This window comes from Hypanus sabinus, chromosome 2 (genome assembly GCF_030144855.1).
Source record: "Hypanus sabinus isolate sHypSab1 chromosome 2, sHypSab1.hap1, whole genome shotgun sequence".
NCBI lineage: Eukaryota > Metazoa > Chordata > Chondrichthyes > Myliobatiformes > Dasyatidae > Hypanus > Hypanus sabinus.
The window spans coordinates 90,875,179-90,897,038 of NC_082707.1; the positions used below are offsets into that span (position 1 = coordinate 90,875,179).

At 43.6% G+C, this 21,860-nt stretch overlaps 1 protein-coding gene across 2 annotated transcripts in view; it reads left to right on the forward strand.

Annotated features, from left to right (window-relative positions):
* The window catches only part of LOC132381136 (glypican-5-like), a 627,941-nt gene that overhangs the window by 213,558 nt on the left and 392,523 nt on the right, over window positions 1-21,860 (forward strand). For both annotated transcript variants that reach the window (XM_059950406.1, XM_059950415.1), the window contains exon 4: window positions 3,423-3,556. In XM_059950406.1, coding sequence (XP_059806389.1) covers window positions 3,423-3,556 — 134 coding nt within the window. The remainder of the gene's footprint in view (window positions 1-3,422; window positions 3,557-21,860) is intronic.

Sequence of the window (21,860 nt, forward strand, 5' to 3'; positions counted from 1 at the left end):
CCTTTGTGCTATCTGCCAAAAGCAGAATTTCCTGGTGACCAAATATTTTAATTCTGGTTCTGATTCCTATTCCTATTCCAACTTGTTGGTCCATGGCCTCCTCTTGTGCCACAATAAGGTCAACCTTAGGGTGGAGGAGCAACATGATATACTCCGTCAGGGTAGCGTCCTACTTGATTGCATGGATATCGATTCTTTTTTCTTGTAAAAAATAATTTATCTTCCATTTTCTTTTTCCCACTCTAGCCTCTTAACTCTCCTCACTTGTCTACCACCTCCAACTGCGTTCCCTTCTCTTTTCCTTTCTCCCATGGTCCTTTCACCTCTCCTATCAGATTCCTCCTTCTTTAATCCTTTACCTTTCCCACTTATCTGACCACCTATCACCTTCTAGCTATCCTTGTCCACTCCCCCCCCCCCCCAACACACATTTTCATTCTGGCATCTTCCCCCTGCCTTTACAGTCCTGAAGAAGGGTCTCAGCCAGAAATGTCAATCATTTGTTCATTTCCATGGATGCTGCCTGACCTGCTGAGTTCCTTCAGCATTTGTTGTGTGTTGTTTTGGATTTCTAGCACCTATGGAATGTCCTTTTTTATTTTACTGTTATACCGATAAATATCTAATAAATGGCTATTTTGATGCAATGCTCTTTGTCTGAACTTTGTAGATAGGCCTTGGGCATTGCAACTTTTGAATTGGGTACTCTAGACTTGACAGTGATGCTTTGGTCAGATTTAGCTTTGGGAACAGTTTGCTGCAAGGATTTTATGTTCACTGTCTGGGAGCACTCGCTGTCTGGCAGAACTAACGACTTCCGTGTGAAGCTGACCTCTGCAGCTTAGCATGGAGTTGTGCCTGTGAATAATTTGTAAAACTAATTGCATATCCCTATGGATAATGACAGAAATAATAATAGTGACTTTCCCCAAAAGACAGCTGTTTATCCCTCTCTGTCCTTTCAAAAAATGACACCATCTCCAAGTTTGTTTAGAAATTAAATGTGCTTGATTTATGTTCCCTTCTTTATTGGAATATTTTGTTTAAATCTGTTCATTTGGGTTCCAGCCTGTCACTGCACTAAACTAATTCTAAAGACAACCATTCTAAGTGACTGACCAAATTCTTTCTTCATTCCCTATGATCAACTATACAACTTTTTATATGGTTAACCACCATATTCCTTTCAAAAGCTCTCTAATTTTACCTCCATATATGGAACTGCACTTCCCTGCAACTATTCTCATCTCTCTGATGATGATGACTAGAGAATCTATTCTTGCACCCCTGTCTGTATGCTGACAGCATTAAACTTTGAACGGCATCAGAATCTTTGTATTTGCTTGGTTGAGGTTTTAAGACTGTCTCATATGTAGTAGTGAGAAGCAAGAACCTCTTTCAGCTAAGTAGTTAGAACTTAATGAGAAGAAACGAGGAGCAGGACTAATTCATTTGCCATTCAATAAGATCATAGCTGATCTATCTCCAACATTATTATCATGCAATCAATGATTGAGCCTCCAGGATTGAGAATTCCATCAAGTTGCCACCCTCTGAGTGAAGAAATTTCTCCTCATTTTAATCTATTCCCCTTTTCACACATTTTGAGATTGTGCCTTCTAGTTTTAGCTAGAGAATCCATCTTTGATGCATCTTCTCTATTGGGCTCTCTAGATAAAGTATTGAATCACCTCTCATTCTTCCACCTAGGGAACAGAGGTATACTCAATCTCATCTTTCCTTGGGACAGATCTGCCATTGTAGAAACCAGTCCATGATACTTTACCACACTTCTTCTCTGGCAATTATATCCTTTTTACAGTAAGGATACTGAAATGATGTACACTGTTCCAGGTGTGGTCTCACCAAGGCCCTGTATCATCACAGTGAGATCCATTAGCTTTTTCACTCAGATTCTCCTGCTATCAAAGCCAGTGTACCATTTTCATGATGGAAAATTTAACCAGTTGACTTTGAATCCTAGTGCAAACTCCATTCCTGAAACAGAAACTCTCAAACTGTTCCTGGCAGCCGTCTGAGGATGTACCCAACCATTGAAGGTCATAATTGCTGATGAGTTTCCAATCTGGTGTCCTTGCCATCCTTTGGACCTTCTGCTTCCAGGACTGTGCCCATCTGCAATTCACTTCATCTGACAGCCAAGCAGGGTCTTCGTTGCATCTAGAAGTACCCTGAACTACTCTTTGTCCTTCTGTTCTCCATAAAGCTGAAGTCTTCAGACTTACCAAGCACAGTTCCAATTACATCCCTGCCGTATAATGCCAAATTTACTTTGAATTCCACAAGCCATGTTAAGATTTTATCCTAGTTTTCAAATCCCCCTTGAATTTGCCCCTTTTATATCTCTGCAGCCTTCTCTAGTTTCACAACCCTGCAAGATAGCTATATATGTTCTGTTCACTATTTGAAAATCCTTAATTTAATCATTGTACCATCGATGACAATGTTTTCAACAGCCAAGGGTCGGAGTCTTGGAATTCTTGTAATTATTCTACCGCATTACCTAGGCACTCTTTAAACTAAACTAAATTTTTGGCTATCTGTTCTCACGTCTTAAGTGGATTTTTGTCAATTTTTACATTATTGAGTTATATCCAGGATTGTGTGTGACTTTGAAGGAGGCTTGCAAGTTGTGTTACCTGATTCTGTTGTTGCTCTCGGCTGCAAACGTCACGGGTTTGGAAAGTTGTGTTGAAGTAACAGGTTAAGTAACTGCAATGTACTTTTTAACAGATACATATTGTAGCCACAAAGCATCAGTGGTGAGGGAATGAATGTTCAGCATAGGTAATGGAATTTACAAACAAACAGACTGCTTTGTTGTGGATAGTGCTAGGCTTCTTGTGTATTATTGGAGCTGCACATGTCCAGGACGTGGAGAGTACTGGATCACACTACTGTTACGTGCCATGTAGGTGGTGGGAAGGTCTTGGAGTATTTGGAGGTGAGCCACTCAATAAAGGATACCCATCCTCTGATCAGCTCTTGCAACCTTAGTATTTACAAATGTGGCTGATTCAGTGTGATTTTTGTAAATAGCATTCCCCAGAATGTTGATGACTGATGTTGGATTCTGTACAATTTCTGCATAAGCACTGAAGTATATTTAATTTTGATTGCAAATATGTGAAAGTCAGAAGGATGATAAGAGTACATACAATATGTAGTTGAATGTATAGACTTGAGGGATTTATTTAGATGTTCTGAGTTAACTCCCTTTGGCATTTTGTGTTAGGCATTACCCATCACTGAAAGCTCCCTTAGGTTCTCAGCAGCCGGAATGAAATGATATTTGGAAATATTTACATTAAGAGTAAAAAACTGATGTTAACTTCATCTACAGTTCTGCAACCATTCTGCACCTCGTTACACTTGCACTGATGTGTATTTTTGTATTGCAGGTGAGTAAGGTTTGTGGCCAACCCCAAGAGCGACCAATAGCAACATTGCTGGTAAGCACCGTACAGACACCAGCCATGGTGAGCTTCAAACCGCAGCCAGCCACTCAATTCGCCAACCTGACCCACAGAAGAAGGTACTGACAAATTGCCAGTAGTATTCTCTGGTTAATGCAGAACGTTCTTTGCTTTCCTTAGACAGATAAAGAGCTGATCATCATTCATGGTGTTAGGCAATGTTTGGTGTCTGATATCCAATCTAACCTGTCTTTGTATCATATGAATCCTAATCCTAGAACGCGACTGAAGGTAAACTGGGAATCGTGATTTTAGCCAGAGATCTCATACGGTAGTGTCTTGGTGTAATAGTATCTATGTAGAACTGTGATATGTTGAAATTAATTCTGTCTGTGGGAAACTTGCTATTTCCAAATGAAATTGCAGTCTATAATTACCTCATTGATATAGGGCTGAAAGGAGGGCAATTAGGTGTTTCTGATCTTGATCTGCTGCTGTGTCCCTCTCACTGACATTGAGCATCAGCTAAGGCAAGCATGGATGAGAAGCCCTAAGAGACTTTCACCTCAAATACCAGTAATGGTAGACAGCATCAGCCAAGTACTGTTCCTTAACTGTAGTGCTATTATATCTGAGGCTTGTACTGGAAAATTTGGTGAGATATTGAATAGAGAAATGAAGGAGAATGAGTAGGCTATTGACCCATCGAGTTATTCCACCATTTGGGCTGTTGTGCCTGATACTCTTTTGCAGTATTATTTTTCCACTCTTTCCTCACACCCCTTAATTGCCTCTTGGCACCTAGAAATTGAACTCCCTCTTTTTCTGTAACACACACACACACACACGCACACACACACACACACACACACACACACACACACACACACAATGCTGGAGGAACTCAGCGGGCTAGGCAGCATCTATGAAAAACAGTAAACAGTTGATGTTTCGGGCCGAGACCCTTCAGCAAGACTGGTTCACAAAGATGCCCATCTAAGCTAGTCCTATTTGTCAGTGTTTGGCCCATATCCCAATGAACACATGAACAGTACTTCACTTTTTAAGACTTTTTTTCTCTGTTTTTGCACTATTTTTTAAATTTAACTATTTAAAATACACACTGTAATTCATTTATTTTCTATACATCATGTATTGCATTGTACTGGTGCTGCAAAGTTAACAAATTTCACGATAAAAGCGGGTGATATTAAATCTGATTCTGATATCCCTTTTCTATCCATGTACTTGTCCAAGTAGCCTTTAAATGTAGTTTATATACCCGCCTTAACCAGTCCCTCTGGCAGATCACCTCTTATACAGACTATCCTCTAGGTGAAGAAGCTACTCCTCTGATTCCAACTAAATCTCTCCCCTCCCATATTAAACCTGTATCCTCTAGTTCTTGATTCCCTAAAAAGGGAAATATGTTCAGTTTTTCTACCATGATTTTTCCCATCATACATTGTCCAGTTTCCAACTTTAGTGAGCATTTGTCTTCAATAATCTTTCTCTTTTTATCTACTTATAGAAGTTTTTTTAATTGTCTGATTTTACTTTTCCTTTAATTTTGTTCCAATATTCTAATTTTGTGTACTCACACAAAAATTTTGTTCACACATTCTGATGACACTTTAGCATCATTGCATTAATTTTGCAATGGCCTTTTGGTTGTATATCATACTTATGACACATCCTTGTGATATAGAAAAGGAGCCATTCAATCCATTGTATCTGTGCTAGCTCACAGAGCATTCCTATTAGTCCTATTTCTCCACTTACTTCCCTATAGTTTATTTTAGCTGCTTAGCTCCTCCCAGATTGTCCTGCCATCAATCTATACATTACAGTTACCATTTTTCCTACCAATATATCTTTGCAAAATGGGAGAAAACCTACATGGACACTGAGATAATGTGCAAACTCCACCAAGACAGCACCAGAGGTCAGATCAATCCCAGCTTGCTGGTGCTGTGAGACGGCAACACAATTTGCTCCACCACAGTGTCAACCCTTAACTTAAAACACTATTTTACAATCTGGGCCATAATTAGTTGTGTGTTAATTTATGCCCTTTCTCTTCCTGGTATAATTTGATTCTGTCTTTTCTCCTGAGCATTCTAGATTTCTTTTCACTGGGACCATCCTTCCAGCATTATTGCATCACTCTACCCCTGTGCACTACCATTTCTTTAGCTCTGGTGTTTGAGGAAGAAATACTGGCTGAAGACACTGAGAGAACTCCAAATATATTTTCAACTAGTATTGCTTTAAACATTTCTCCCACCTTACTCTTCAGTCAACCATCTCTGCAGATTTCAAAATCTGATGATGTTCTCTGAGCTTGCCTTCCTCTCCTTTCCCTTCCTTGTCCCCCAACAGCCAACCAGCCACTCTCCCCTATGGCGAGTCTAACCCTTTCCCAAATGTTGCCATTCACAGATTCCAATACTGTTCCTGATTGCTGATTTTGATTCATTCCCTCCCCCCTTGCACCCCCAAGACCTCCAGGAGTTCAAAGTACATTTTTTATCAAAGTATGTATGCATTATACAACCTTGAGAATTGTCTTCTACCAGGCAGCCACGAAACAGACACTCAAAAAAAGAAAATATGTGAAGAAGACTGTCTAACACTCAATAACACTCAGAGAATAAAAACCACATAATGCCAATAAAAAGGAACCCATATAAAAAAGACCATCCAACGCCCAATGTGCAATGAGAAAATAATCATGCCGACAGTAACCGCAAGCAAATAGTGTTTCTGAACTGAAGTCCACAAGAAAGTCCAATAGTTCAGTGCAGAGCTGAGGGAACTTTGTGGAGTAGCGATCTGAACCGGCCCCCACCTCACCTCGGGCCTCTACATCCTGACCTTTTCAATATGGCCCGGCACTTAACTCTCTGTCCAAACATTGTGTCCTGCCGCTTCGAGCAGTGACCTGAACTGGCCCATACCTTGCCTCGGGCATCAATACCCTGACCCTTTCAAACTGGTCCACTAAAAGCTGTCAGAAGTTGATGTTCTACGTGGCTCTGCAGAAATTAGAGCCCCATTCTCTCAGAAGAATGAGGATAGACTGGGGCACTTTGAAAGGCAAGGCTTTGTTACTGGAGGATCAGTAACATGAAGTTACTGAGTTAACGTGCAGTCACTGTGTATTGTGGGTCAGTGGAGCAGCTCGTGATCACAACAGTGAGCCAACAAGTGGCTGATTCACTTTCTCATCAGTCTTGGTTAAAAGATAAATGGCCTCAGAGACACAATAGGCTGAAAATGTTTATATTTTGCAATGATTCTATTTGTATTTACCCTTTACAACAGTATTGGACTTGAGATGCAAATCTCTGCGATAATACTTCACACCTTTCACTGGTCAGCTGCTGCCTGGGCCTGCTGGTTGCAAGGCTCAAACCTCATTCATAACATGACCTGTTCACCCGGTGCTAACTTCTACTGATTTGCAGTGCAGTCCTAGGCCTTTCTGTGCAAAATGACAGTCTCTGGGGCCCTGTGTTACTTTGAGAGCTGGTGAAGCGCTGAATGATTGCGAGTCCAGGTCGCAGTAGTAGGAAATTTGTGAGTATTTGTACTTCCCTGTTTCACCCAGCTTGAAGCTCAGACTTCACTCTTTGCGTTGCAGAGCTAAACTTCTGATTGGTTCTTTGTGCACACTCCAACAACTCATCCTCCTTGACATTATGGTAAAGCTTATTGACCCGTCTCTATGTATATTAAACTCATCCATGGTGACTACAGACCCAAATGACAATGTCTCTAATCTCCTGTTTAATGCTGCCCCCCTACAGCACCATCACTGTTTGGAGGTCTATAAACAATTCCACTCCATGTTGCAAATGCTGGAAATCTCAAATAAACACAAAAATGCTCAGCAATTCAGGCAACATCTGTGTTAAGAGAACCAGTGAACATTTCAGACCATTTATCCTGCACTATTGTAAGTCAAAGTTTGTCCAACAACACACACAAAATGCTGGTGGAACACAGCAGGCCAGGCAGCATCTATAGGGAGAAGCGCTGTCGATGTTTCGGGCTGAGACCCTTCGTCAGGACTAACCGAAAGGAAAGATAGTAAGAGATTTGAAAGTAGTGGGCGGAGGGGGAAATACGAAATGATAGGAGAAGACCAGAGGGGATGGGATGAAGCTAAGAGCTGGAAAGGTGATTGGCGAAAGTGATACAGAGCTGGAGAAGGGAAAGGATCATGGGACGGGAGGCCTCAGGAGAAAGAAAGGGGGAGGGAGGGAGCACCAGAGAGAGATGGAGAACAGGCAAACAACTAAATATGTCACAGATGGGGTAAGAAGGGGAGGAGGGGCATTAACGGAAGTTAGAGAAGTCAATGTTCATGCCATCAGGTTGGAGGCTACCCAGCCAGTATATAAGGTGTTGTTCCTCCAACCTGAGTTTGGATTCATTTTGACAATAGAGGAGGCCATGGATAGACATATCAGAATGGGAATGGAATGTGGAATTAAAATGTGTGGCCACTGGGAGATCCTGCTTTTTTCTGGCAGACCGAGCATAGGTGTTCAGCGAAACGGTCTCCCAGTCTGTGTCGGGTCTCACCAATATATAAAAGGCCACACCGGGAGCACCGGACGCAGTATACCACACCAGCAGACTCACAGGTGAAGTGTCACCTCACCTGGAAGGACTGGGAGACTGTTTCACTGAACACCTATGCTCTGTCCGCCAGAAAAAAGCAGGATCTCCCACTGGCCACACATTTTAGTTCCACGTCCCATTCCCATTCTGATATGTCTATCCATGGCCTCCTCTATTGTCAAAATGTCTTATTAATCCAAACTCAAATTAGAGGAACAACACCTTATATACCGGCTGGGTAGCCTCCAACCTGATGGCATGAACATTGACTTCTCTAACTTCTGTTAATCCCCCTCCTCCCCTTCTTACCCTATCCCTGACATATTAAGTTGTTTGCCTGTTCTCCATCTCCCTCTGGTGCTCACCCCCCCCCCTTTCTTTCTCCCGAGGCCTCCCGTCCCCCCGTCCCATGATCCTTTCCCTTCTCCAGCTCGGTATCACTTTCGCCAATCACCTTTCCAGCTCTTAGCTTCATCCCCCCCACCCCCCGGTCTTCTCCTATCATTTTGCATTTCCCCCTCCCCCCACTACTTTCAAATCTCTTACTATCTCTCCTTTCAGTTAGTCCTGACGAAGGGTCTCGGCCCGAAACGTTGACAGCGCTTCTCCCTGTAGATGCTGCCTGGCCTGCTGTGTTCCACCAGCATTTTGTGTGTGTTGTTGTTTGAATTTCCAGCATCTGCAGATTTCCTCGTGTTTGCAAAGTTTGTCCAGATAGCTTAGGATGATGTTGTCATGTTCAGTACCCAGTTTACTTTCACTGTGAAGATTTCATAATCTATCCTATTAAACTGTGAATAATAGCCAACAGGGCAGGTTTTTGTTCCATCCTGTGAAGTTCTACACTGCAGTCAGCATCTTAAGCTGGGTAACACTTCAAGGGAAGGGAGAAGGCAATATGAGTGAGCTGAATCTTGATTTTACTGTACAAGGGCCAAAGCACAAATGTAAAAATGAAGTACTGGTAGCTTGAGAGACAGAGGAAAACACATTTGGAGCACTTCCACAGTACTTTCAAAGTAATAGGGAAAATTAGGATGTTACAATAGATTGAAATTCACAATTAAATCAAATGTATATTTTGTTTGTGGATGTAGCCCCTGGGGCACATTTCTCTTGGGCATTTCTTCAGAGTAACAGGTGACCTGCTTTCATTGCTGCGTAAAACAGAAGCTTCATATTTGTGACTTTATTTTAACCGGGGGCAGAAGTTTCACCCTGGTTTCCGTGTGGACTTGAAGGGAGTTAAGGTCATGGGAAGGAGATATAATGTGAGTGAAGACCAGGGTTTGCTGCCAGGACATTTTTCTCTGTTTTGCACTCACTCTTCCATGCTCCTTCCTGCACTTGCATCAATATTTGCACTTTTTCGCACACTTTCAGGTCCCTTTCCTGCACAGACACGCATTTTCTATGCTTGCACACGCATGTGCATATACTATTTTCCCCTCCCTCCCTCCCTCCATCCCCCTTTACCCATTTCTCCCCACTTCCTCCTTTCCCCACCTCGTCTGTACCCAGCTCCCCAGCCCTCCATATCAACACACTCCACAGTCCAGCTATACCTGCCCACCCACTCTCTTCTCCCTTCCCATCTCCAATTGTTTCCCTCTCCACTCACTCACCTACAGCCAACCCCCAGTGGTTAAATCTTAACCTCTCTCAAATGGTACCCTTCCCAAACTCCCAACACTGGTCCTGAGTGCCAGCTATGCTTCAGTACAAGCTCCCTCCTCTTCTCAACGCCCACACCCTATCCCAGTCGCTGCACTTTCTATGGCCTACCAAACCTGTCTCCAAACACCACCCCCCACCCTCCCCCAAACAACACTCCCTGGGCCGAGTCCACCCAGTGCTGCCAGAAGTTGTGGCTCCCCAGAAAATGAAACCCCATACTTCCAGAAGATGAAGAATGGTTTGGAGCACTTTAAAAGGCAAGGCCTCATTGCCAGAGGATCTGTTTTTCCTCATTTAATGTGAAATCACTGTGTAATTCATGTCAATGAAACAGTTCAATGGTCCAATAAACAAGCAAGTAAATGGCCATTTAACTTGCTCCTGCTGGTGTTCAATCACAGATAAAGGTTAAGCGAGAAGTACTTGCTCTCCCCCCCATTCCTCTCCTGCCAGGGAGAATTCCTCTATAGTTCTTGAAACAATGCTTTGGAACCTTTACATCACATCTGGTCCATGATTCACAGGTACCTGTTAGCAAAGGCTTTGGCCCGTTCGTTTTCAGTCGGCTCATGCCTCCATTAAAATGGAGATTAAAAGGATCCCATGAGTGTGTTATATTCATATTGGTGTTAATGCCTTCGAAGCTATGAGGCTGATTTGGCAAGCTTGGTGCTGGGCAACTTTTACTTGCTGGCAGCAAACAGTCAGAAAATTGGCCACATAAATTCTGCCTTTAGCTTCTCATTTAACCATAAGAAGTGACTAATTACACTTCTTTGTAATCCTGCAGCCCAATTATGTCATTTCTGAAGGGCTGATTCGCAGCGATATAGAGTTGTTATTTATTACACTGCACACTCAGTAATGTTGTGATTCTCAGTTCTCTGCTGTTAACTTCTTCAATGCCAGTTGCTTTTCTTTCATTCCTTTCCTTAATTTTCCTTTCATTTGCTCAAAATACTGACTACTTTTGGGTACTTGGGACAAATTATGGTCTGTGTTTTTAAAAAAAAAGTTGGGCAGTGAGTTATGTATCACAGCCTGAACTCCCACATTAAAAAGTTCAAGAACAGCTACTTCCTTTCAACTATTTGGCACTTAAGCCAACCTACACATCCCTAATCACTACCTCAGTGTAGCAACAATATGACCACTGCACGGCAATTTTTGTGCTTTTCTTTGTTCTGATTTTGTTCATTCTTGTAAAAGTTGGGTAAACAGCAATTTATGTTTAATTTTTTATTTTTGGTAAATGCTTTAAGATTGAGTTGAAGTTTATTATGATGTACATAATACCCAGTGTAGAAATCACATGAAAACGAGATGAAACTCTTAGTCCTGACGAAGGGTCTCGGCCGGAAACATCAACAGTGTTTCTCCCTGTAGATGCTGCCCGGCCTGCTGCGTTCCACCGGCATTTTGTGTGTGTTACATGAAAATGAGCTTTTTTTGCAGTAGCAATACAGCAGGTTATGAACATTTCAAACATATGTGAAGTAAGGTTAAATTAACATAAATTATACATAATTTAATTGACTGAATAGAAGTGAACATAACATTAGTGCAAGTTAAGAGAGATGTATCCCAGTCCTGAAGTATTGGTCCTCAGGCACCTGTACCTCCTGTCTGATGGCAGTATTGAGAAGAGAGCGTGACCCAGATGCTGGAGGTCACTAATGATGGACGCCATCTTTCTCAGTCATCAGCTCTTTTCCGTCTTGATAGAGGGAAGGCTGTACTTGTGAGGTCACATTTGAAGTTTTACAATTCAAAAGAAGACCATTCAGCCCATTGGTACTTGGATTTGGAACAAGAAGGCAGTGGGAGAGTACCTAAGGATTTCCAGCGGGAAGATATTTTGAGTTCTCGGGGGAAGAGAGAGGCCAGACTGCACAGGCACATGACATTGGCCAGTTGAGCGCCAAGTTTAAAAAGAAGGCCGCCATATCCAGCGGGCAGCAGAGTGAAAGGGCTTTGACTCCACGGGCTTTGGCGGTAACGGGACGAGGTGAGGCAGTTGTTGATTGCAAAAGGAGGTAGTATGTGTGTGAGGCCCGTTTTCTGTGGTTGGTGTCAGATGTGGAGGTCCTGGAGTCTCCCGGCGTCCTGGACGGCCACATCTGCACCCGGTGCATCGAGATGCAACTCCTAAGGGACCGTGTTAGGGAACTGGAGCTGCAGCTCGATGACCTTCGTCTGGTCAGGGAGAGTGAGGAGGTGATAGAGAGGAGTTACAGGCAGGTGGTCACTCTGGGACCACGGGAGACAGACAAATAGTCAGGAGGAGGAAGGGTTAGAGTCTGCTATTAGAGAGTACCCCTGTGGCTGTACCCCTTGACAATAAGTACTCCTCTTTGAATACTGTTGGGGGGACAGCCTACCTGGGGGAAGTGACAGTGGCCGTGCCTCTGGCACAGAGTCCGGCTCTGTGGCTCAGAAGTGTAGGGAAAGGAAGAGGAAGGCAGCAGTGATAGGGAACTCAGGGGTTCAGACAGGCAATTCTGTGGACACAGGAGAGAAACTCGGATGGTAGTTTGCCTCCCAGGTGCCAGGGTCCGGGATGTTTCTGATCGCGTCCAAGATATCCTGGGGTGGGAGGGAGAACAGCCAGCAGTCGTGGTACATATTGGGACCAATGACATAGGTAGGAAAAGGGAAGAGGTCCTGAAAAAAGACTACAGGGAGTTAGGAAGGAAGTTGAGAAGCAGGACCGCAAAGATGGTAATCTCGGGATTACTGTTTGTGCCACGCGACAGTGAGTATAGGAATAGAATGAGGTGGAGGATAAATGTGTGGCTGAAGGATTGGAGCAGGGGGCAGGGATTCAGATTTCTGGATCATTGGGACCTCTTTTGGGGTGGGTGTGACCTGTACAAAAAGGACGGGTTGCACTTGAATCCCAGGGGGACCAATATCCTGGCGGGCAGGTTTGATAGAGCTGTTGGGGAGGGTTTAAACTAGTTTGGCAGGGGTGTGGGAATCAGAACGTGAGTGCAGGGATTAAGGTAGAAGGACAAGGGCATGATGCTAAGAGTTTTGAGTTGATGAGGAAGGACAGGCAGGGGACAGAACATAATTGTAGCCAGTTAAAGGGATTGAGATGTATCTGTTTCAATGTCAGGAGTATTAGGAACAAGGAGGATGAACTTACAGCATGGATTAGTACGTGGAACTACGATGTTGTGGCCGTTACTGAAACATGGTTGGAGGAAGGGCAGGATTGGATGATGCAGGTCCCAGGGTTCAGGTGCTTTAAAAGGAATAGGATGGGAGGTAGAAAAGGAGGGGAAGTGGCATTGCTGGTCAGGGATAGTATCACGGCTATAGAAAGGGAGGGCTCTGCAGAGGGAGTATCCACGGAGCCAGTGTGGGTGGAAGTCAGAAATAGGAAGGGATCAATCACTGTGCTGGGAGTAGTCTCTAGGCCCCCAAATAGCCCTCGGGACACCGGGGAGTAGATAATCAGGCAGATTTTAGAATGGTGCAGGAAATACAGGGTAGTAGTTATGGGTGATTTCAACTTCCCTCATATTGACTGGCACCTCTTGAGTGCAAGGGAGATAGATGGGCTGAATTTGTCAGGTGTGTTCAAGAAGGATTCCTGACACAGTATGTGGACTGGCCGATGAGAGGAGAGGCTATACTGGATCTAGTTTTGGGTAATGAACCTGGTCAGGTGACAGACCTCTTGGTGGGGGAGCATTTCCAAGATGGCGGAGCGACGCAGCTTGCAGCAGCCACTCTGGAGCTGATTATCTGTTATTTGTGAAGCGGGGTGCTGTGTGCAATCATAATCGGTTGAAAACGGACGTGGGAGCATGGAGGAACATCTGGAAATCTCTAGGAAGACCTTCTTCGTTGCTGCTGCTGCTGTGAGGTCCGGGTCTCTGCTGGGAAGAACAGGCCCCCAGTCCTCGGGACCATCTTAATACGCTTGGTAGAGGATGGTGCTCGGAGAAGCTGTGCCGGAGGAATGGTCGGAGGCTCAGAGGTTCAACGGACTCGGAGTCCGCTGTGGTCAGGTCGCTTTCAGTGTGCACTGTGTCTGCAAGACTGGATTTGATGGAGCTTTCATTGTGTGCTGCATCTGCGAGGCTGAGTCGGCTGGTGCCGTGGAAGTCCATAGCGGGGGTTTTCCCTTATGCCGCTGGCGTGGGATGACGAGTCAGTCGGGACCCTGAGGATTTGTGGAAACTGTGTAGTGGTTTCTTTTGAACTTATGGTCTTTTAACATCTTTGGAAAATATTTACTGTGCCCATGGTCTGTTTTTTATCAATTATGCTATTGTTTGCACTGTTGTAACTATATGTTGTAACTATGTGGTTTTGTGCAGGTCTTGTAGCTTTAGTTTTTGGTCTTGTTGTCTGGTTGGATTGGAACTCCTTTCCGGGGAAGGCGCTAAGACGGTAGCACGATATTAATACGCAGCAGCCTCTCCGGACTCTGGGTTGGGGATTGCCAAGCGTTATGTGAATTTTCTGGTGTAGTCTGTTTTGTCATGTGCTTTTGTGATATCATTCTGGAAGAATGTTGTCTCATTTTTTAACCGCATTGCATTTGTGGTTTCTAAATGACAATAAACTGAATCTGAATCTGAATTTTGGTGAGAGTGACCACAACTCCCTTAGCTTCAGCATCGCTATGGAAAGGGATAAAGTCAGACAAAATGGCAAAGTGCTTAACTGGGGAAGGGCTAACTTTAAAGGAATGAGGCAGGAACTAGCGAGAGTAAATTGGAAACAGATGTTCAAAGGGGAAAGCACAGAAGAAATGTGGGAGAAGTTTAGGGACCACATGAGCTAGATTCAGGATAGGTTTGTCCCACTGAGGCAAGGAAAAAATGGTAGGAAAAGGGAACCATGGCTGACAAAACATGTGAGGCAACTCGTCAAGAGGAAGAAGGAAGCATATGTTAGATATAAGAAGCAGGAAGTAGGAGGGGCTTATGAGGAATATAGGGTAGCCAGGAAGGAGCTAAAGAAAGGACTTAGGAGAGCTTGAAGGGGGCATGAGAAGGCCTTGGCATGTAGAATTAAGAAGAACCCCAAGGCTTTCTATGTGAAGAATAGGAGGATGATGAGAACGAAGGTGGGACTGCTAAAGGATAAAGAGGGCAACATATGCCTGGAAGTAAAGGAGGATGGGGAGGTCCTAAATGAATACTTTGCTTCAGTATTCACAAGTGAAAAGGATCTTGATCAGGATGAGGTCAAAGTATAGTGGGCCTGTGTGCTAGACAATGTGGAGATTAAGGAAGAAGAAGTGCTGGATCTTCTTAAAACCATTAAGATTGACAAATCCCCAGGGCCGGATATGATACTGTGGTAAACGATGTATACCCGTCTGGACATGCCCCTCTGCTGAATGCTCCTGTGGCTCCTCCCACAGACCCCTGTATAATGGCGATTGGGGTACTGCTCCTCCCTCAGTCTTCGACATGGTTGTGCTCCCTTTTCGCTGTTAATAAAAGCCTATCGTTCACTTCCAGTCTCCTAGAGTTATTGATGGTGCATCAGATACACCCCAGGTTGCTGTGGGAATTGAGAGAAGAGATCGCAGGAGCATTAAGTATAATCTTTGAATCTTCTTTGGCTGCAGGGGAAGTGCCGGAAGACTGGAGAATGGCAAATGTAGTTCCCTTGTTTAAAAAAGGTAATACGGAAAAACCTGGGAACTATAGACCGGTGAGTCTTACGTTGGTGGTCTGCAATCTATTGGAAAGGATTCTTAAGGATAGGATCTACGAGCATTTGGAGAAATACAGTCTACTCATGGATAGTCAACATGGCTTTGTGAAGGGAAGATCATGCCTCACGAGCCTGAATGAGTTTTTTGAAGAGGTAACAAAAAATTGATGAGGGTAGGGCAGTGGATGTGGTCTACATGGACTTTAGCAAAGCACTTGACAAGGCCTCTCATGAGAGACTCATCCAGAAAGTCATGAGGCATGGGATGAGTGGAACCTTGGCTGTTTGGATAAAAAATTGGCTTAAAGAAAGAAAGCAGAGGGTAGTTGTGGAAGGAAAGTATTCTGCCTGGAGGTCGGTGACTTGTGGAGTGCCATAGGGATCTGTCGTGTGATTTGTCTTGTCTTGCTCTTTGTGATTTTTATAAATAACCTGGATGTAGAGGCGGAAGGATGGGTGAGTAAGTTTGTGGATGACACGAAGATTGGAGGAGTTGTGGATGGAGCTGTAAGTTGTCAGAGGTTACAAGAGGGTATAGACAGGCTGCAGAGTTGGGCAGAAAAATGGCAGATGGAGTTCAATCCGGACAAGTGTGAGGTGATGCATTTTGGAAGGACAAACCAGAAGACTGAGTACAGGATTAATGAGTGTGGATGAACAAAAGGACCTTAGGGTTCAAATCCATACATCCCTCAAGGTCATTGCGCAGGTTGATAGGGTAGTTAAGAAGGCCTATGGGATGCTAGGCTTCATTAACAGGGGGATAGAGTTCAAGAGCAGAGAGAGGTCATGTTGCAACTCTACAAATCTCTGGTGAGACCGCTCTTAGAATATTGTGTTCAATTCTGGTCACCTCATTATAGGAAGGATGTGGAAGCTATGGAGAGGGTGCAGAGGAGATTTACCAGGATGTTACCTGGTTTGGAGAACAAGTCATATGAAGCAAGGTTAGCAGAGCTGGGACTTTTCTCTTTGGAGCGTAGAAGAATGAGAGGGGACTTGATAGAGGTCTACAAGATTATGAGAGGCATAGATAGGGTGGATAGTCAGTATCTGTTTCCCAGGGCACCAATAGCAAACACCAGAGGGCATATGTACAAAATTAAGGGAGGGAAGTTTAGGGGAGACATCAGGGGTAAGTTTTTTACACAGAGGGTTGTGAGTGCCTGGAATGACTTGCCAGGGATGGTGGTGGAGGTTAAAACATTAGGGGTATTTAAGAGCCTCTTGGACAGGCACATGGATGAAAGAAAAATGGAGGGTTATGGGGTAGTGTGGGTTTAGTTCTTTTTTTTTTAAGGATTATATGGGTCGGCACAACATGGAGGGCTTAATTACTGTGCTGTAATGTTCTATGGTTCTATGGATCTTTCCAAACAAGTTCATTCTTCCACTCAGTCCCCAATTTCTGCAAATTTCTGTTATCTGTCCAATCCTTGTGAAATTCCTCTGGACTCTCTCCAATGACAAGACATCCTTTCTGAGATATGGGGCCCAAAACTGTTGACAATACTCTAAGTGTGACCTGACCAGTGTCTTATAAAGCCTCAGCATTATCTCCTGGCTTTTATATTATTTTCCCCTTGAAATAAATGCCAGCATTGCATTTGTCTTCTCAACCACAGACTCAACCTGTAAATTAACCTTCTGGGAGTCTTGCACGAGGGCTCCTAAGTCCCTCTGCATCTCTGATGTTTGAACCTTTTCCACATTTAGATAATAGTCTGCACTGTAATTCCTTTTAACAAAATGCATTATCATACATTTCCCTACACTGTATTCCATCTGCCACTTCTTTGTCCATTCTTCCAAATTGCCTAAGTCCCACCACAATACCATTGCTTCCTCGGCAGAATGGAGATGTGACAAATGAGTGCCTCACGCTGAACCTTATTGTAGTTTCCTGTCCAATGTGCGCTTTCAAGATTTTATGTAGCCTAATGGATCTCCATGTTTAGTAAACTGTTTTGCTCTGATTCATTCCTATGAGTTAATTAAAAAAGAATCTAGGGCATGGTTATTTTGTGTAGGACTACATATTCCAGTGGCTTAAACTGTTGTGGACCGTGTCAAGGGTGGTGATGAATCAGCATACCGGAGGGAGGTCGAAAATGAAGCTGAGCAGTGTCATAATAATAACTTCTCATTCAAAAAGACCAAGGAGCTGATTGTAGACTTCAGGAGAGGGAAAACAGAGGTCCATGAGCCAGTACTCAACAGAGGATCAGAGGTGGACAGTGTTAATGACATTAAATTACTGGGTGTTACCATCTCAGAGGACCTGCCCTGGACATATCATATAAATGTAATTGCAAAGACTCCTCTGGAGTCTGTGGGGGTTTGGCATGTCATCAAAAACCTGGGCAAACGTATATAGGTGTCAGGTGGAAAGTGCTGACTGGCTGCATTACAGCCTGGTATGGGAACACTAATGCCTTCGAGCAGAAAATTTTACGAAAGGTACTGGATTCGGCCCAGTACATCATGGGTAAAGCACTCCCAGCCATTGAGCGCATCTACACCAAATGCTGTCATACAAAAGCAGCATCCATCTTAAAAGATCCTCACCATTTGGACATGCTCTTTTCTCACTGTTGCCGTCAGGTAGAAGGTATGAAAGCCTTAGGACTTGCACCAGTAGGTTCAAGAACAGTTGCTACCTCCCCTTCCCCCGCCATCAGGCTTATTCTATTTCACAACACTCCAACTACAGTCATTCTATGTCTGTGTTCCCACAACTGATGGTCTCACTTTAAGGACACTTCATCTTTTTGTTTCATGCTCTCAATATTGACTGCTATTTATATTTGTGATTGCACAGTTTGTTTACTGATCTATAGACTTGCAAAGTATGCCTGCAGAAAAAGAATCTCAGGGTTGCATGTATGAACTCTGATAATAAATTTTACTTTGAACATTGATGCAGTTATTCCCAGGCCCTGAGAAGTTCAATAGCTATTGTATTCCACTGAGTATCTGTACATTAGTTGTAACTTTGAATACTGTTTCCAGAGTTCTCTGATCAGAACAAAGAGCTAGAGCAAACTTCTTGGTGACAATGTAGGACAAGAGTTTGGGAAAATGCCTAGAACCTGTATGCAACAACTAATATTGTACATGACCCATGTAAACTTTTAGCCTGTTACTGCATACTGCCCTACTAACTTGCATCACACTATTCACATGCTTTACCTAAGGACAACTAAGGCAGCATTATGGATCAGCTATCTTCCTTGCCAAGTGAACTGTCAACAATAAATGTAATAAGTCAGCTATGTTTAATACTCTGCGATTTATACACATGTTCTCTTTGACACTCCAATTGCTTGGGAAAACTTTCAGTGAGAGACCCAGGGCTTTTTGATGAATTTGAAGACACCGTGTTGATGAGACAATACTATTGGGAGCATCTCAAAATTTTCATGACTTCCAAGGTGTTGGGAAAGAAACTTGAGCTTCCATTTGGGCCAGAATTTAATGTCCAAAGTAAATTTGTTATCAAAATACATATACATCATCATATATAACCCTGAGATTATGCTGTGGGCATCCACAGCAAATACAAGAAACACAGTAGAATCGATTAAATACTGCACCCGCCAGGATGGACAAACAGTGCACAATAGACAACAAACTGCAAATACAAGAAGAGAAAAAAAATAATGATAAAACAATGAATATTAAGAACATGAGGTGAAAAGTCTTTGAAAGTGAGTCCATAGGTTATGAGAGAAGTCATGGGGTGAGTGAAATTATCCCCTCTGGTTCAAGAGCCTGATGGTTGAGGGGTAATAACTGTTCCTGAACTTGTTGGTGTGAGTCTTGAGGCTCCTGTACTTTGTTCCTGATGGCAGGCAGCAGCTAGAAGAGAGCATGGCCTGGATAGTGGAGGTCCTTGATGATGGATGCTGTTTTCCTGCAGCAGTGCTCCATGTAGATGTCTTTCTTGGTGGGGAGGGCTTTACTCATGGTGAACTGGACTACGTCCACTACTTTTGGGCTTTTCAGTTCAAAGGTATTGGTGTTTCCACACCAGGCCACAATACAACGAGTCAATATACTCTCTGCACCGCATCAATAGAAGATGATCAAAGATTTAGATAATGTGCCAAATCTCTCCAAGCTTCAAGAAAGAAGAGGTGCTGCTATGCTTTCATTGTAATGGAAATAACACGCTGGACCCAGGACACATCCTCTGAAATGATAACACTGAGGAATTTAAAGTTTACTGATCCTCTCCATCTCTGATCCTCTGACGAGGACTCTGATTTGCTTCTCCTGTGGTCAATAATCATCTCCTTGGTCTTGCTGACATTGAATGATAAGTTGTTGGTGTTGCACCACAGTTATATTACAACAGTAATATGGTAAGAACTTTGATTTCCTGGACATTTTAGTGTGCTATATCAAATTAACATCCATTTGTGTCCTCAGCAAACAATTGCGAATTGGCCAAAATATGCTGTAGGGTGCCAAAATGGAATCTGCACAGTTCCTGGTGGGACCACATTCATCGTAGTGCAGATATTTACACATGGCTACGTAATAATGCAAGAAGGGCATCAGTCCTTAAATGCACACTCCCCATGGCAACCAGATGGCAAAACACCCTGTGCCGACGTGGAGAAGCAAGTGGCTTAGAGGATAGGAAGAGAGCTGTGCTCAGAGGGATCAGAGCATCTTTGTCATTGAGTTTTATGCCAGGAGGGTGGAATTGTGCACCAAGGGTTGGAGGGGGATTGGAGACAGAAGATATGGAGATTCACAAGCCTGGCAGCTGGTGGTTTCTCCTCCATCAGTGTAAACATACTGATGAATAACTCTCTGAGATGTGAGGCGAGATATCAGCTTTTATTGACTGGAAGAAAGAACAAGCAGTGGTTGACCACCACGCTACATCCTGGAGACTGAGGGCCGTGCTCAGGCCTCAATCGCCTTTATACCGGGGTCTGTGGGAGGAGCCACAGGAGCAGTCAGCGGGGGGCGTGTCCAGACAGGTATATGTAGTTCATCACACATACACACAACATTTTGTGACATGGAGCAGCATCAAATATTGACCTTCAGGCCTGTATTGCCATTCAGTAAGATCATGGCTAATACTACCCTGGCCTCACGTTACTTTCTTGTGCTCTCTCCACACTCCATTAATTCTAATAATTTAAGTATCGATCAGTCTCAAACATGTATTCTGTGACTCTGACTCTGCAGCTCTCCAGGGTCAAGAACTTCCAATTTAAGATGGCACTGCTGAGGGTGAGTAACAACTTGCTGGAGGTTTTAAAGCAAGAAATACAACTAAATACTTTATCAATAACACTTTTTCTGTGAAAAAATATTGTGGTAAACGATCAGCACAAACAATGAAGAGGCGGGCAAAGATGAAGCTGAGTTGAGGGTCAAAGTGTGTGGATGCAAGAAGAGAAAGTGAGGTCAAAGTATCTTTGAGGAGACATCACTGCAAGATGGAGCCTGAGAATTGTCAGGCAGAGAGGAGAAAAGTTGTAGCATAGGAGAGGTGGTTTTGGGGCCCATCCACCTAAACAAAAAGCAGAATTTGATTGATCTAAGTGCCAGTCTGATTTAGAAAAGTTGTGTATGAGCTGGAACATGGCGGTGGGGTCGAGGCCCAGAGCAGACAGGGCCTGGGTCTTAGTGTGAGGAATGAGCCGATATTAGGCCGATTGAAATGCTTGGTTAGATGGATTGAAAAGAAAGGATGTTGGGGTCAGAGGGGAAGCTTGGCCTGGATCTGCTCACTGCTCTGTGATATTTACTCTGCTCTTCACTGAATTGAGGCTGAGGCTGTGGGTCTGCGCCAGCTGCTCTGGGCTTCGTGTCTGGGGACTCACTTTCATTCTAAATGCTATTTGCTTACATTTATTGTTTGCACAATGAGTTTTTTTCCTCCCCTGAGAATTGATGTTTGTCAGTTTTTTTGGGCGGGGGGGGGGGTGGTTTCTTGTTTTGTAGCTGCCTGCAAGATGAATCTTAATGTTGTATAATGTAAACATACTTCAAACTTTGAAGTCCAAAGATCCAAGAATTGAGAGAAAAAATTGCTTCTTACCCAGACACAAAGACAGAGAGAAGGACATGTATGCTCACAAATAAACAATACATTTCTAAAGCTATTATTCAGTCCAACCACTCACTTACCTTGTTTTCTCTCTCTCTCTCTCTCCCCCTCTCCCTACCATATATAGCAAAACTCACTCAGTGTCCAGCATGCCCCCATTTAAGGAAAATTGTGGGAATAGGAGGAGGCTTCCTACATTGGAGATGGGGGAGGGGGAATCTTCACATGGGTAGCATCCCTCTCAATAGAGGACACACTTTATGTGGTGAGGTGTCACACGGAGAACAACAGTCAACTGAAGATGCTCACTATTAATGTGTTAACTACATCTATAATGTAGTCATAGA